General features: G+C 39.0%; 1 protein-coding gene across 3 annotated transcripts in view; it reads right to left on the bottom strand.

Moving 5' to 3' along the window:
* Window positions 1-2,514: 2,514 nt before the first annotated feature.
* The window catches only part of C1QTNF7 (C1q and TNF related 7), a 104,757-nt gene continuing 89,571 nt past the window's right edge, over window positions 2,515-17,700 (bottom strand). For 2 of the 3 annotated variants that reach the window (XM_025386103.1, XM_025386105.1), the window contains exons 2-3: window positions 9,087-9,332; window positions 2,515-3,480 (exon numbers count right to left, since the gene is read on the bottom strand). In XM_025386103.1, the coding sequence (XP_025241888.1) occupies window positions 2,849-3,480; window positions 9,087-9,332 (878 nt within the window). In that variant the 3' untranslated portion in view covers window positions 2,515-2,848. Of the gene's footprint in view, window positions 3,481-9,086; window positions 9,333-16,941; window positions 17,260-17,700 lie in introns of those variants that run through there. The other variant, XM_025386104.1, reaches the window with a different exon arrangement.

The following is a 17,700-nucleotide window of genomic DNA, read 5'->3' as shown; positions in this document are numbered from 1 at the left end:
GAAGAAAATTTTAATCACAGTAATCTGTGGTTCATGACTGTCTGCCATAACTTCTCCATTTCCACTTTATCCAGCAAATCCTGTAGTCTTCAAAGGGCCCATATGTTCATTTTTCCCAAATTAGTTACTTCTGTTGGCTATTTTTTATGTTTTACAACTTGGAATTCTATCTTTGGCTATTATTTGTAAGCAGGTGACTACCTCAAACCACCTTTGCTCTCTCCTTTTTTTCTAATATTCATTGTTCTTGGTCTCCTGTACACATGTCCTGACTCAGAAGGAGAGCAATAAGTGCACAAATATGGCAGGCAGATGAAGACAGTGAAAGCAAGATAGGGTTGAAAGACAGGAAAAGTTAGCCTTGCCCTTACACACAACTGCTAGATGATTGCAACTTTCATCTGTGTTAATGGCAGTATCCAGCTCTGAAATACACAGGGTCTCCACACTTTCTTATGAATAAACTCTCCAGTTCTCAGGCTGGCTTTCAAAGCTCTTACAAATATGGTCCATTGATTCTGCTTCTGGGTCTCTGTTCTCACTTCATCCCCATCATTACCTCTGTCTCAAGTGTGCTTTTCCCCAACTTGTGCCACTCCAAGTGTCACCCATCACATAAGGTCCAGTGAACAGAGAGGATTTCCATATCCCTTCTCTGTCACATCCTAATTTGGAAGTAAACATTTCCTCTTCTTTCACAGTATTTCGCCCTTATTTCCAGCCTAGAACTTAGCATATTTTATCATTTTCTCTTCCAAAACTATAGGTATTTTGTGTGTGTGCATGCCATTTCCTTTCTTGTGTCCTTGGCAATGTACTAGTCAGAACTGGCTCCTGCACAGTCTGGGAAGTGAGGAGCACCTCTGCCCAGCCGTCCCTCTGTCTGTGAAGTGAGAAGCACCTTTGCCTGGCTGCCATGCAACCCTCCAGGTGTGAAGTGGCAGCCTTGTGTGTGATGCTTCTGCCCTCCCCAAGTTTGCATTTTCGACAGTAAAATTTACTTTTAAATTACAAAATTTAAATTGGGGAAGATTAAAAAAAAGAAATTTACCAGTCAGGGCTATACTATTAATATATTAATCTTTTTTTTTTTTTTTTTTTTTTGACGGAGTCTCGCTCTGTCGCCCAGGCTGGAGTGCAGTGGCCAGATCTCAGCTCACTGCAAGCTCCGCCTCCCGGGTTCCTGCCATTCTCCTGCCTCAGCCTCCCGAGTAGCTGGGACCACAGGTGCCGCCACCTTGCCCGGCTAATTTTTTGTGTTTTTAGTAGAGACGGGGTTTCGCCGTGTTAGCCAGGATGGTCTCGATCTCCTGACCTTGTGATCCGCCCGTCTCGGCCTCCCAAAGTGCTGGGATTACAGGCTTGAGCCACCGCGCCCGGCCAATATATTAATCTTAATACTCTTCTGTCTTCACAGAATCTAGCATGGTGATTCAAACATAAGAGATATGAAAACTATTTATAAGTCAATGAGCAGAGAAAGGAATACATAGAAGGAGGATTGGAAGTTACCAAAAGGGAGGGATGAAGGAAATACTATTACCATAAACCATGGGAACAGTAGATCAGACAGAAACATGGAAGAGAATAATTGAAGAATTGCAGTTCAGTGAAGAACAAGGTGCTGACATAAGCAAGAGTGGGACTAAGGGAGGTGTGAGACTTGGAAGGTATGTCTGTTTACTCAGACGTTTGGTCTCTCTCCCTCCTTCTCCTGTTCATTACTCTCATCAGCTTACTCATATATCAGTGAACACATGCCTTACTTTATTTGAGCTAAATACCTAGCAGATCCATGAGAAGCAATGTCTTACCACAATGTAAAGTGGTGCCCATATTTATGAGAAAGCTATTAGGACAAATATTTGTCTTGGGAAACCATCACACTAAAGGATTTACAAGAATCACCTACTGGCTATTTCTCTTCATTTCAGTCTTCATTTTTATCACCTCTGCCAGGCCTCCTCTGTCTCTAGATTTTTCACCCCTTCGCTGTTGAGAATACCAATAAGCATTGAGGGCGCAAAGAGAATGCAATGCTGAATTCCTCATTCTCTTTGCATCCATCACACCCACTTAAACACATACACCTTGGCATGATTAGTGTTTTTCCATGTGTAAAAGCTTCTCTGGACCCCAGTCTCAGGAATAGCAGACCCTGTGTGCTTTTAGCATCAAATCCATCTGTTTGCTATGCTGCTCATCACACTGAATTGTGATCGTTTGATCACCACACACTAGCCCGTAGGCAGGGGCTTTGTCTTAACTCATTATTAAATCTGATTCAGCGCCACAGTGTCTGGTCCTTACAGGCTCATTAAAGGATTGTTGAGTGAATATATACAAACATGAAGGAATAAATAATAAAACAAGACATTTGTCATTTCTCTGTAGCTTGCTTGAAAAATAGCATCTCTTACCTTTGGTTTTTGACTTACTATATAGCCTTTCGAGAATTGTCAAAGATTTTGGGATGTTATGTTATGTTTCTCTTAAATAACAGACTAAAATATATTTTTGAAGATTTAATGAGGCAATATTATTGCCAACTGGTTTTGTCACTCAGGGCATTTAATAGAAAATTTGTTAATATTGTCTTTAATTTGCTTAAATATTTACGAACATTGCTTTCAAAAGAATTTATATCTGGGGCTATTCTTTAATAGAATTCATTTTGTTGTGGTTTCAATTTTTCTGTGTTTCATCTTGTTTTGATAAATTCTGCTGGAATTGTCTTTAAAGGCTTTAGAATCTGAGTGGGAGTCTCTTTGGATCCCATTCCTACTTGTTCCACCTTCTGGAACCCCAGATTCAATCAGAGTGTCTACCACAGGGATCTTGGTCCTGATCACAATTCGTCATCTTCTGATATGGAATCTAGATAATCCGTGTCAACGTATAAGAGGAACCCGGAGAATAAGCTGTCTGCCCAACCTGGGTCTGAGAAGAGGCCATTCTGGTCTGTGAAGAAGATCTCCAGCCAGACTTCATCTTCTGGCTGCAGATAGATGACTGTAGACCCCGAAGCCACATCATGGTTTCCTGTGTTGGCATCGAAGGTCTTTATCCGGTACTGCCCATTGTGTACCAGTCCAATTGCCAGATGCTTATTAGCCAATGTGATATCATAAGAAAAGTAATAGATCCCTGGGAAAGCACAGATGAACTTCCCTGTGGCAGGGTTGTAGTGCTCTCCCTCATTGAAGAGGACCTTGTTAAATATAATAGGTAGTCTTTCTTCTGGGTAGCTGGTTGTGATGCCAACAGAAAAGGCGGATTTGAGCACAATGCTTCCACATCTGCAAACTCCAGGCAGCCCTGGGTCCCCTTGTTCTCCTCTGTCTCCCTTTGGTCCAGGAGGACCAACTGGACCTACTTCTCCTTTCTCTCCCTCTGGTCCCATGGGTCCTTTCTTCCCAGTCTCTCCTTGGTCCCCTTTCTCACCGGCAAGACCTAGTGGTCCAGTCTTACCTCTCAAACCTTCAAAAAGAGTATATAGTTTGATTAATAGTTCCTCGAAAGATATAATCACAAACAATATACCTACGTGGTCCCAGCACATCCCAACTTTGTCTTTTCAGGCTACCTTTAACAGTGTATTACTAAATAATAAACTTTTTTTTTTTTTTTTGGATGTGGAGTCTCACTGTCACCAGGGCTGGAGTGCAGTGGCGTGATCTCAGATCACTGCAACCTCCACCTCCTGGGTTCAAGCGATTCTCCTGCCTCAGCTTCCCAAGTAGCTGGGATTATAGGCACCTGCCACTACGCTCATCTAATTTTTTGTATTTTTAGTAGAGACTGGGTTTCACCATGTTGGCCAGGCTGGTCTCGAACTCCTGACCTCAGGTGATCTGCCCGCCTTGGTCTCCCAAAGTGCTGAGATTTGGGAGGCCTGGGCCACCATGCCCGGCCAGCAGGAGCGTAGCATTCGAAAGCGCATCTGGCACATAGTGAGGGCTCAACATACTACAATAACCAAAAAACAATGACTGCCACCACCATGCGGTAGCTTCTTTTGTGAGGAGAAAACTGAGTCCCAGACAGGTAAAAAAAACTTGCTTCGGGGGTGGGTGCAGTGACTCACGCCTGTAATCCCAGCACTTTGGGAGGCCGAGGCGGGCGGATGCCGAGGTCCGGAGATCAAGACCATCCTGGCTAACACGATGAAACTCCGTCTCTACTAAAAATACAAAAATTAGCCAGACGTGGTCGTGCACGCCTGTAGTCCCAGATACTTAGGAGGCTGAGGCAGCAGAATCGCTTGAACCCGGGAAGTGGAGGTTGCAGCGAGCAGAGATTGCGCCACTGTACATCAGCTCGGGTGACAGTGCGAGACTCAGTCTCAAAAAAAAAAAAAAAAAAAAAAAAAAAAATTCCTCTGTATCTGGACTGGAATCCAAGCCTTCTTAGTTGAATGATGTTTCCTGTTCATCAAAATGCCTTTTACTTTTGGGGCTGGAGTCAAGAATCTTAAATAGTATTTGGCTCTGTCACTAAACGGTTGTATCATTTTAGTTAAGTCCCTTAATTTTTCTGAGTCTCTTTATATACAGAAAAGACATAATTGCTATGAAAGAATTTTCACAAATTCCAAATCACCATACAGGAATATTTTCTGTGTGTCTAAATCTTTATATGTGCAGACCAACTATAGGCTAAATACAGAAAAATGGTGATCCTGGTTGAAGGAAATAAGCAAAATCAATTTAATTTATATAAATGGTTTAAAATTTAAATAGATTATGTATATAACACATTATATATACAATATTTTATATATATAAAATCTGCATGACATTGATTTTGTATATGACATTGATGTTTTATATATAAAATAGATTATATATAAGACATTGATTCATATATGACATTGACATTTTACATATAAGGCATTGTATAGATATAAAAAAGCAATGATTTTATATATATAACATATTATATATAATATATTGAATATATTTTATATTTCATATTTCATATCTACCATAACCCTTTTAGCAATAATGATAATCAGCAATAAAATTAATGTTACAAATGAAAAAAATAAGATTCAAAACCAAAATGAGTTTCCTAACCTGAGATTATTTAAATACAATATACATACATAAGGATACGTAACAGCTCAGAAAGAAAAGTGTAATAAATGTAATATTATATATAACATATATAATATATAACATATATATTATATATAACATATATATTATATATAATATATAAGCCAATGTGATATCATAAGAAAAGTAATAGATCCCTGGGAAAGCACAGATAAACCTCCCTGTGGCAGGATTGTAGTGCTCTCCCTCATTGAAGAGGACCTTGTTAAATATAATAGGTAGTCTTTCTTCTGGGTAGCTGGTTGTGATGCCATTATATAATACAATATAATATAATATACATAATATATGTTATATATAATATAACATATTGCTGATGAATTGTGTAGTTTTACTTTACCTATGTATTTATTCTTGAGAACTTTTATTAAGCCAAACCTAAATTTAAATTTTTGGCAAGTCATTTCTTCTCTGGGTTTTAAATGCTCCATTTGTAATAAGGGGAGATTGGATCTAAGTCCAATCCAAACTTACTGGGCAAAGCAGCAAACAGACCTGGGATAAAACCCCAGTTCAGCCATGGATCAGTTAGGTGAATTTTAAGAAAGGGCTTGATCTCTCTGGCTTTAGTTTCCCAGTCCTTGAAATGAAGGTGTTGGACTAGATCGTTTGAGGTCTCACCCTCTTGAAAATTCCTTGATACCAAATCATACACTTTGGGATGCAATTTTACAATGCTGTCCACAAAAACGCCTTCACAGCCTGAAAATTTGCATTTTCTAGAATAACGTTTGTTTGAGATGCTGAATTGGGTGATACATAGTCATGGACTAGCTGTAATAATGTATAGTTATTCTTCCTGTTTGTATGAAGAATTTGCTCACGTGCTTAGGTTCCACACATTAAGAATGGAAAGAAGGGATGAGTCATTGTCCTTCTCCCTATTTAGTCAGATGTATGCTTGGGTAGAGTGGAGGATTATGGGGGTAAGGGTTAGTCTATGTTTAGATATTGAAACTAGATCAGAAAGGATTTCTTTATAGTTCTCCATGAAATGGGTCTACCTAGATTTCTTCTTCCTTACCATTTCTTCCTTCCATCCATCCATTCATTCATTCTATCCTTCCATCCATCTATCCATGGATCTATGCATATATGCATGCATCAAAGTAAACCATCTAACATTAATTGACCATCTACTACATACCAGTCATGGACTAGGGGCTAAGTGAAACATGGGCATGAAAGACATCTGCCCGACCCTCAAATTAGCTGTTATTACTTATGACCTTGGATCTGCAAATATGGGCCATAGTTAAATTCACAAATACCTAAATCCATATGATAAACTGGAATGAATGATCTTTTTCATGAGGTTATTCTAGTGTTAGCTGAAGATTTTTATATGGATAGGTACCCAGATTAAATTAAATGCTAATATTATGCTACAGTAATCATTGCAACAGACCAGTGAGGGAGACAGATACTTTAATAGAAAATTTATAACTGAGTGTAATAAACTCTGCATTTCTCATTTAGGAAAGGGAAGTTGGACCAAAATTATGCTTGACTGGACATGGTTGGGTTGGATGTGGTGAGGGTATTCACCAAGAGTATGTGAATGAGAAGGCACTTGTAGTGTCATTAAAGGGGAAACAGGGAGCAGGCACTCCCAGTCAGGTTGTGGCCAGTTACAGCCATATTAAAAACACATCCCCAAATCTCCCAGTCTCTTCCTGTAGTTTATAAGTGAGGTACACCTCTCTTCATCAATCACATAGTCATTCCTACCTTTTCTTTCTGAGCTGTTATGTATCCTTATGTGTGTATATTGTATTTAAATAATCTCAGGTTAGGAAAGTCATTTTGTTTTTGAATCTTATTTTTTTCATTTGTAACATTAATTTTATTGCTGATTATCATTATTGCTAATAGGGTTATAGTAGATATTAAATATGAAACGTAAAGGTCCTAGTAAGTTCTTAGTAAATGGTTATTATGATGATGTATTTTAATTATGTCTGTATATATTGGCCTCCCCCACATGAATGTCTGCTTATCAACGTAAGAACAATGTCTTATGCTTGCGTTCCCAGTGTCTAGAACAGTGTTCTCAACCAGGTGAAATTTTGCACTGTCCACGTTTCTACCCAGTGGATAGCTGGCTACATATAGAAAAATTTTGATTGTCAGCTTGGAGAGGAGTGCCACTAGCATCTAGTGGAATGCTATTGAACATCCTACAATGCACAGAACAGTGACTCCACAGTAAATAATTATTCTACCCCAGTTCTCATTAGTGTAGAGGTTGAGAAACACTGGAAGAATAATATTGGATAGTAATAGGCGCACAGAAATATTATTGAATGAATAATGCCTGGATACATGGATGAATGAATGGATCTATGAATGTGGTAGTATAGCTGGCCTTATATATGGTTAAAACGGTAGCAGTTCTGAACATTTAATTTAATCTGAATGCACATCCACATATACGTCTTTAACATTAGAACTACCTCATGCGATGAATTACCAATGTCTAGTTAATTATATGGCTTTGGCTAGTCACAAATTTAGCTGTGACTCATATTTGCAGATCAAAATTTAATAAGTTATAACATTTCCTGAGTTTTTATCACATGGCAGTTATCCTGTGGAGGGTTTTGCATGTACTCTTGCCATTAAACTTAACAATCACGCTTATTACCACCAACTTACAAATGAGGAAACTGAGCCTCAATGACTAGATTAGTCATTGAAAGAGCTAAGATCTGAGCCAAAGTCTTTCTGACTCCAATGTTTGTTTGTATAGCCACTACGTTATTGCTTCCAGACCCAAACAAAATGCAATATATAACTATAATCCTGGTGTTATTATAGGATTTCAAGAATATTCATAATTATGACTCAGTGTAACTTGTATTCACAGGTGTTACCTTACACATGTCTTTGAAAACTTACATTTTAGCTCCAAATTAAAGCTTCTTATCTGATGTTGAAGTTTTCCCTAAAGGTTCTTTATCTATTATTGCGTAATGTTCATAGATTTGATAATTGATTTGCCAAATATTATCCGCATGGCAAATTCACAAATGAATTATTATCCAATAATCTGAATATATATTATGATTTTGTTTTACAGAACTCAGTAAATCAAGAGTGGTGATTGGAGATACATAGAATTTTTTCCTTCCTATCTTTTGTCCCAACTTTTATGCTCAGCAACTTGTCTTGAAAGATTGATTCCAAATCCCTTCCTCTTTTAGAGTTAACACAGCCTGTCTAGAATCTGAAGGACTGAAAAATCTGGCAAGCTTCCTGGACCTACTTATTTTGGGGAGAAACAAAGTGAAAATTACTGAAGGACTATTGGGCAATTATGTTGCTGTAAAGAGCTGTAAAAATCTACTTTTTAGCTGCTATGTGTCAGGTGGGAAAGTGATGAGCTAGGAAAGGTAGGCTTTACAGTGCTATTGTCACTTCATCTGTGAAAAATAAAATTTAGAAGCCCTTTATGTATATTTGTTCAGGATATTCATGCTGAGCAGGATGGCATCCGTGCATCTGCCTCCTGGTTTTTGCCTCTGCTTAGTCTGTCCATTTCCCCTTCTGTCCATCTGTCTGTCCATTCATGTGCTTGCACATCCAGCCATTGCCTGCTGGCTGCAATAGCCCAGTACTTCTGGGCATCAGATGTTTGAGTCCAGCTCTGGCAGCTACTGGCAGTGCATGTCCACTCCGGTCCATTCTCAGTAATTCATTTAATCATGCTGTGGCTCAATTTTCTCATCTATAAGATGGGATAGTGTTCAGCTGAAAGAGTTGACATTACAGTGAAATAAGAATGCAGGTACAGAGTTTAGGGAAGCATCTGAAGCCTAGTAAGGGCTCAGTAAATTGTTATGATTAATGAAAGTAGAGAAGGGGTTTCAGGAGCAATTCCCATTAGAAAAAGTAACAAAGAAAGGGGAACAGTTTTAAGGTGGGGGTGAAGGAGGGTGTTTTATGCAACCTCTCATTCATTACCTGCAGTTCCCTTTTCACCTTTCTCTCCTTTCCTGCCGTCTCTACCATCTCTTCCTGGAAGGCCGATGCGACCATGGGGACCAGGGGAACCATTTGCTCCAGGGGGCCCTGGAGGTCCAGGCAAGCCAGGAATGCTGCAGATATACCTGGGGGAGTAGTTCTCTCCTTTCAACTGATTACCCCGGGGTTGTCCACTGGCACAAATGGCAAAACTTGTAACATAGAGCAAGACAAACATCTTTGGCTCTGGAAGAGAAACATATGGACATAAATGAACTTTCTGTATGGGGAGGGGGGTGGTTTGGCATGATTAAATCAGTGTGAACTGATGTGCATTTGCAACAATTCACTCTAGTGTTCATCTTTCCACACATGTAAAACCCCATTTACCTTCATAATTCCATTGAAAATTATTAACACATAATTGATATAGAATCCTCAGTGCCCTACACAGGAGTCGGTGCAGATGAAGAATTGGTTAAACACATTTCAAAAGAAATCACTGCATTTATTCTTTGGAAATCAATGATGGACTTAAAAATGGCATTTTCTTTTCGGAAAAGTAGTGCATTTTTTAAAGAATAAAATTTAGATCTGGAAATGAAACAGGTAAACATCACCATTATTTTTACCACCTTGAGATTTACATTTTAGTGTATATATCCTTCCAGTCTCTTTTGTCTATACTATGAAGAAAGTGATACCATACCATTTCTATACTTCTTTAACTTCTTTCACTTGACAATGTATCATGAACGCCTTCTTATGTCAAAATTATGTGTAACATTAAAAAATAATTGCTTTTACGTTATCTTTTACGTACAGAACCCCCATTGTAGATATTTAGGTTGTTTCCAAAGTTCTCCCAATATAAACATCATGCTAGATATCATTCTAGCTAATCTTTGCATGCACTCATGATTGTTTCCTTAGAATTTATGGACTATTGAAAGCTGGAGAAAAGAGGAGGCATTTTCAGGAAAACCTTGTTTTTCACTTGGTAATCATGTGTAATGCCAATTAGTGTTAATTGGAGTACTGTGCATGTCCTGAGGGGGGTCTCAAACTTTAATTTAAAATCTGCAGGATGTAATGCCGTGGTGTCCCATTAAGCTGTTAGCACTGGGGCTCAATTAAAGAGCCGTGTGAAATTAAGCCGCGCATGGCTCACATGCCCCAAGTGAAGCAGGCAGCAGGTCTCTTCAATTCTGATCTAATAGGACCTGGGCCCCAACCCTACTCCCCGACAAAGCCTAGAAGCTGAGAACGATGGGCCATTTATCAGTAGGCACTTTGGTATATAGGCTGAAGGTGAGATGGAGAATGGTATAGATTGGGGATACCTGATTTTTTAGGCTAAATGCTCCTTAGGATTAGCAGTTTTTTAAAGGGAAGAATATATACAGGTGGTTCTGGGGTCATGTAAATGAGTTGTGTTTGGATGATTGGACCTGTGCTTTAACAAGAAATCTATATAGTGCTTGACCTGGTGGATACTCTCCCAAAGGAAATAATCACAAAATGTGGGGAAAGCAATCAGATGAAATTTCTTTTGTTTTTTGACAGCCATGTAAGAAAATTGACCAGGCACACATCACCATTTTTGTGGTACCCAGGGGGAAATTGCAACATCTTGGAATTATACCCAGAAATTTGCCAGAGCATAGGAATGACAAACTAAGAAAAACACAGTGTGCACATGTGATTTTGAAGTAAGCCTGATTCCTAGAAATCTTATTAGTGAAAAACCAGAGCAACTGATCCGAATTCAGGCTCTGTAACTTTGACTAAATCTCAGTGTTACTAGTTAAAAAAAAAAGCAAGGAGAACATTTTTGCCATGCCCTGTGTGGTAGACTTGTCATACAGCACAAATCCAAAATTATTGATTCTATTGCTCAACTGGGATTAAGGCACTTTCTGACAAGCCCAGTGCATTCAATACAGGCCTTCCAAAGGAGCTGCAGATAAAAAATATATATATATATGGAAAGAACATTCTGTTCACACCCTCTGCCACGGTCAGAACAAGAGAACAAGATGCATCGATTAAATTAGCAGTTCCCTCTCCCTTGCGAAAGGCTGATTAGAGGAGGCTTTCAGAAGGAATGAGAAAGTGGCCCTGTCTGGGGCTTCATTTTTAAAATGTGGGGGAAGCAAGGCTAATCTCAGGAGCTCTAAAGCGCTTCCTCAGGGGGTCACCTTTCTGGAACTTGCCAAGCTCTTTGGGGCCTGGAATCACAGTGGGCTACCTGCCGAGGAGGCCTCCTGGAGATGCAGGCTGTCCTGTGATTACTGGTGATATGTGTTGTCACGTATTTGTCTGCTACTTGTGTCTTGAAATTTAGAATCATTGCCCATAGAATTGTTGCAATTTGACAGGAAGAGACGATGGGCTAGAGTAAGCCCAATCTTAAGTTCTTGTCTTGTTACCATTTAAAATGGACATTTACTTTTTCAAATTGCTGCTGGTGCCTAATCACTTAAGTTATTACTTTATTCTCTTTTCTTTAAAAAATTTTAATATATATCCTGGGAGGGAACATGTTCAAGTACATCATGTTTTTGCTGTGGTGATACATGATGCAGGCCTGGAGCATGCAGGGCCCACTATGCTGTGGTGATGGAGCAGGACAGCAATAAAATCACCTCCCTTCCCAGAAAAATAAATGCACTCCCCTCCCCAGAAACAAAAAGCTGGGTATGGTGGCTCACATCTGTAATCCCAGTATTTTGGGAGGCTGAGGTTGAAGGATTACTTGAGCTCAGGAATTTGAGAGGAGCCTGGGCAACATAGCAAGACCCCATCTCTACGAAAAAAATAAAGGTTTATAGAAGATACTCATAATGAGGCTTTTAATTAGCTATGGGGTGCAAGGGTATAGGCTGAGGCCAGAGTTGCTTTCAGGAAGGACCTGAAAGCATCTGCAGAGAAGTTGATTTGGACAGTGGCTTCTCAGACACGGTGATGCAGGTGTGAAAGCACAACTATGCCAACAGTCATAGGAACAGTCTGTGAAGAAGAGTGTGGTAAGGGTCTAGTTGATGGTGGACAAAGGAAGCAGAAATTTTAAAGATGTGATTGGAAGAAAGGATATTCAGTATTGCCAGTAGCCAGGCAAAAAGTCACTCAAAGAAGGAATACATTAAAACAATGGAAACAGATTTATTCCTTGAATAAATGGATCGCTTTCATGACAAATGCACTACAATACTACTGCCTGTACAGGAGTCTAAATGCTTCAAGCATTCCCAATTAAAACTTTAAAAAAGGCACTCAAAGTGATTATTCCATAAAAATCCTTATCAGAATTGAGGAACAGACCGGATGTGGTCGCTCACACCTGTAATCCCAGCACTTTGGGTGACTCAGGTGGGAGGATCACTCGAAGTCAAGAGTTCAAGATCAGCCTGGCCAATATGGTGAAACCTGTCTCTACTAAAAATACAGAAAGTAGCCCTGCATGGTGGCATGCACTTGTAATTTCAGCTCCTCGAGAGGCTGAGGCAAGAGAATCACTTGAACTCTGGAGGTGGAAGTTGCAGTGAGCCAAGGTTGTGCCGCTGCACTCTAGCCTGAGCAACAGAGCCAGACCCTGTCTGAAAAGACAAAAATAATTGAGGAACAATGTGTTGTGGTGCCTGATGCATGCTAGTGGCACGATGGTGACTGGTCAGTCAAATATTGGGACTCAGTTGATGCAAGAAGACCACGGGGTGTGGATTATAATGCAAAAATCACAGTGGCATCACGCTGTTTGGTTCTTCATTGCACTTAAGGGCCCAAAGCTTCATGTTACATGGTGCGATGGTCTACAAGGCCCTCCTTATTTCCCTGACTTCATCTCCATCTTCTATTCTCCTCACTTTGTCACCTCCAGTCACACTGGATTCCTTGGTGCTCCTCAAAGACACTAGTTATGCCCCGCCTTAGGGTCTCACGTGTCTCTTCACATTGTCTAAATCCCTCTTCACCAAGATGTCCATATAGCTTACTTCATCATCTCCCTCTTCACATTTTTGGTTAAATGTTATCTTGTCACTAAGTTCAACCCTTATCACCATGCTTATCTGCCTTCTTCTGCCCATGACCTTCCTTTTATCTGCTCTACATTTTTCTATTCTCCATTGTACTTTTCACCTCTAACTCAGTAGCTAATTCCTATCTTTATTTTATATCAACATTTTCCCTGATAGAATGTAAGCTACATGAGGGCAGGGATCTTTGTTGAAATCATGGATGTGTCCAACCACCTACAGCAGGGCTTAACCCAAAAAACATGGCTGGAGAAAGAGGATAATTTTGTGGGGAGGTTTGAGCTTTGTGGGGGAAAAAAACTGGTGAGAAATTATGAAATATGAGAACATTACACAAGAAAGAGGGAAATGGGGTTTGAAGAAATCTCCCTGGAGTCTGTGTGTCCTTTTTGCAGTGTTTGAGAAATACAAATAAAAAACTTGAGTTGTTTTAATGTGACATAGTCTAGGGTGTTTAAAAAATATTTTAATATTAACTTTTCTTCTATAGGGAATTCAAAAGAAAAAGAGTATGCAATGAAAAGTCAATTTCTTCTCCTCCCTTTGAGTCTTCTGGATACCCAGGTTCCCTCCCTAGAGGTGATCACCTGTGCCAGTTTCTTGTGTGTCCTCCTTCCCATGTTGGCATCCCATATACAATGTTCTGTGCATTGCCTTTTCACTTAGTTTCCATATGAGTATTTATAGCTTCTGTATTGACACCTGTATGTGTAGAGCTGTCTTGTCCTTTTTAATTTAATGGCTAAAAAATCCATCATATAGATGTGTTTGTAATATTTAACCAGTTTCCTACTGATGGGTATTTGGACTATTTTCTTTCTTTTGCTATTATAAGCAATGGTGCAATGAATCTATCTATCTATCTATCTATCTATCTATCTATCTATCTATCTATCTATCTATCTACAAATGGCTTATGATGTGAGCAGCAAATAATTTCCCCCAGTTTGTCCTTTGTCTTTCCTCATGTATTTTAAAATATTTTTACCATGAAACTATTTTTTGAGGTTCAATTTATTGTGTTTAGAAGGCCTTCACCACTTGAAGGTCCTGAAAAGAATCCTTGTGCTTTTCTTTCAATTTTTCATTTTTTTCACATTAAAAATTTGTTCCATCAGAATTTTTCTGATAAAAAGTGTGAGGTAGGGATACAACTTTATATTTTTAACTCCTTGTATTGAATAATCCACTCTTTACCCACTCCCCCACTGCCTTGCAGTGAACTTGGTTATTTTGACTGGGAATAAACCATGTGGGTCACAATTTCATAAACATTATAATAATTTTTAACAGCTTTATAAAGATATAATTTGCACACCATAAAATTTACCAAAGTGTACAACTCAATTTTCATCACAATCCAATTAAAGACTATTTTAAAACTCCAAAAAGAAACCTGTACCCCTTAGCTGTCACTCCACATACAACATGCTTTAAAACATTTAATTGAATTCATGAGTAGCTGGGACTACAGGTGTGTGCCACCACACCTGGCTAACTTTTGTATTTTTTGAAGAGATGAGGTTTCGCCAAGTTACCCAGGCTGGTCTTGAACTCCTAAACTCAAGCGATCTGCCCACCTCAGTCTCCCAAAGTGCTGGGGTTTCAAGAGTGAGCTGCCGTGCCCAGCCTGGAAATACTGTTAATCTTGAACACGTCTGTCCTGGATGCTAATTATAAATAATCCTCAGTCCTATTTTTCTGTAGGGATTACAAAGCAACAGGTTTTTGTTTTTAAAACACATTTAAAAAATTTAATTTGTGTTACTTTAGATTCGTGAGCCTCCATGTTAATGTGTTTATATTTGAGGCAGAAATGTTGTATATAGTATTTTGTGAATTTATTTAATCATGGAACCCTTTGTTTTTGCTAAACTAGCCACGGAAAATACTTGGAGAAATACTGATTAACTCAGTACAAAGGCTGAACTCCTGGAAAACATGTTCATAGACTGAGATCCCTTTGTAAATAGCATATTATTATTTCCCCAGTGTAAGTAGACTCCAATTATACTTTTTTTCTTGTAAAAATAAAATATGTTGGTGGTGGGAATGTAAAATGGTGCAGCGCCTGTGGAAAACAATATAGTGACTCCTCAAAAAAATTAAAGAGAATTACCATATGATATAGCAATTCCACTTTGGGGCATATATCCAAAAGAAGTAAAATCAGGGACTCAAATATTTGCACATGTTCATAGTAGCAGGGACTCAAACCGATATTTGCACAGCCATGTCTGCAGCGTTATTCACAATAGCCAAAAGGTGGAAGCAACCCAAGTGTCCATGGAAAGGTGAATGAGTAAACAAAACCTGGTCTACACATACAATGGAATCTTCTTCAGCCTTAAAAAGAAAGGAGATACCGACACATGCTACAACACGGAGGAACCCTGAAGACATTATATTATGTGAAATAAGTCAGTCACAAAAAGTCAAATATTGTGTGATTCCTCTTACACAAAGTTCCTAGAGTAGTCACATTCATTGAGACAGAAAGTAGAATACTCGTTGTTGGAAGAAGAAGGGGAGAGGGGAATGGGAATTTATAGTTTCTTAGGTACAGAGTTTCAGTTTGGGAAGATGAAGAAGTCCTGGAGAGATAGTGATGATATTGCACAACAATATGAATGTATTTAATGCTGCAGAACCATATACATAAGAATGGTTGAAGTGGTAAATTTTATGGTATGTGTATTTTACCATAATAAAAAAAACTGAATAAAAAAATGAATTGGAATGCAGGGACAGACCAGTATTCTTATTTCTGTGCCAGGTGTTTTAAGGACATCCTTCACTTTATCCTCACACCACTTGTTATGAAGTAAGTGCTGTTATCTTCACTTTACAAGTAAGAACATTGATACTTGGTGGGCTCAAGTCCACACAGGCATGAAATTGTGCAGCCAGAATTTGAACTGAGTTCTTTTGTCTTCAAACACTTGAGTTTGTCCCTACATGATGTGAGGGAAACTATAACGTATTACTTCATGACAACGGGCTGGACTTGATAATTAATTCAAGTTGAAATGTGCTTTGCCTGGAAATCATTAAGAAGAGAATAGGTAACCAGGGAAAGCCAAAATGAGACATTTCCTTGGCCTGCAGAGGTGGAGATTTCACAACAGCAGGCTCTGTGCTTCTCTTGTTGCACCGGGAGTGGCACTGTGATTGGGACAGGATGGAGACCTGAGCTGCTCATGCCTCAGTTCCTTTTATGTTGTTGTTCCCCAGCTCCTTGCCTTTGGGGGCTCCAATTTTCCTCTGCAGAACTGCTTTTCCTGTTTGCCATGAATTAACCTCCTTCTCCTCCTGGCACTACTCAAGTCCCTGCAAGGCCACACAATTGCACTGTGTTATGGCTATCTATTGACTTGCTTGTTTCCTCACTAAAATGTGAACTCTAGGACAGAGACTAGTCTATAGTAGAGACTCAATGAAGAAAAAATATTCATCAATATTTATTATTGTCAATAGTTCATTATTGATAAAGTTTTGGCTGCTTTATGGCACAATGATTTAAAAAACCCTGACATTTGCAAAACATTTTATATCCTAGAGAGCAATGCTAAGCCCATATCATCCTCCCCAAAACCATCTTGTGGTAGGTTAGATGGGGAACCAAGGTCCAGAGAAGTCCCACAACTTGTCTATGGTTAGAAAGCTAGTGTCAGTCCAGAGATTTGAAGCTAGGTCTTTAGTTTTATGGAATCTTCCTACAGAATCATCTGTTTAACAAGTTAAAAAGCTCCCATCACGAGAACAGGCCATTCCATCTACATTTGCTAAAATTCTAAGAAAAAGAGTAAACACCATACCTTGCTCTTAGATGGTGGGCTGCTGCAGGATTCTAAATCCACAAGAGACTGAGGATCTTTCATGAGAGCTCAGTGAAAAACTTGCTTTGGTACCAGACAGAATAACAGATCCAAGTTCTCAAAGATTTCCAAATAGTTGTGCTAAAAATAATTTTCTCGTTTAGTCCCAAAGAGCCAAAGGCCCTGGAAGTCATTCATCGAGTGAGGCTCAACTCGGGGACCAGTTAAAATTACAGTTTTGTTTGGGATAAACTTTAAGTGCCTGCTTTCCTTCAGTGGTAAGTTTAGAGCTTCTCCATCTCTGTGTGTTGTGGCCTCTTTTTCAGATTTGTTTACTTAATTTTTTCCCTCTTCGTTTGTTTTCCACTGAGTGAATGTTTCAGGAAAAAAATTACTCACTGACTGGAAATTAGTTGTTAACTTAGAGAAAAAAGCCATTTTGTATTTGAGAGTTTTGGAGGTAGAGCCTTTAGATTCTGGACCTAGGATGGTGTCTTGTGGAATAATGAGCACTGTCCCTATTCTTGGTAAATATGGCAGGAAAACAGCCCCTCATTCTATGTGCTGTGAAAAGAAAGAGGGTTATGAGAATTGTACTGATTTTGTTTTCTTTGTTCTTTGCTGAATGGATAAATGATTGGGTATTTTTAGAAAACTAATATGTCTTTGTGCCTCTAAAGAACTGATCATAACATCTCAAAAGGCAGAATGATTCTCCAAAGCATATGACTAGTCGTCTATGGTGCAATCAATTTCTTT

This window comes from Theropithecus gelada, chromosome 5 (assembly GCF_003255815.1).
Source record: "Theropithecus gelada isolate Dixy chromosome 5, Tgel_1.0, whole genome shotgun sequence".
Taxonomy (NCBI): domain Eukaryota; kingdom Metazoa; phylum Chordata; class Mammalia; order Primates; family Cercopithecidae; genus Theropithecus; species Theropithecus gelada.
Note: the sequence above shows the minus strand (reverse complement) of the source record. Positions and strands in the feature narration are given on the sequence as shown.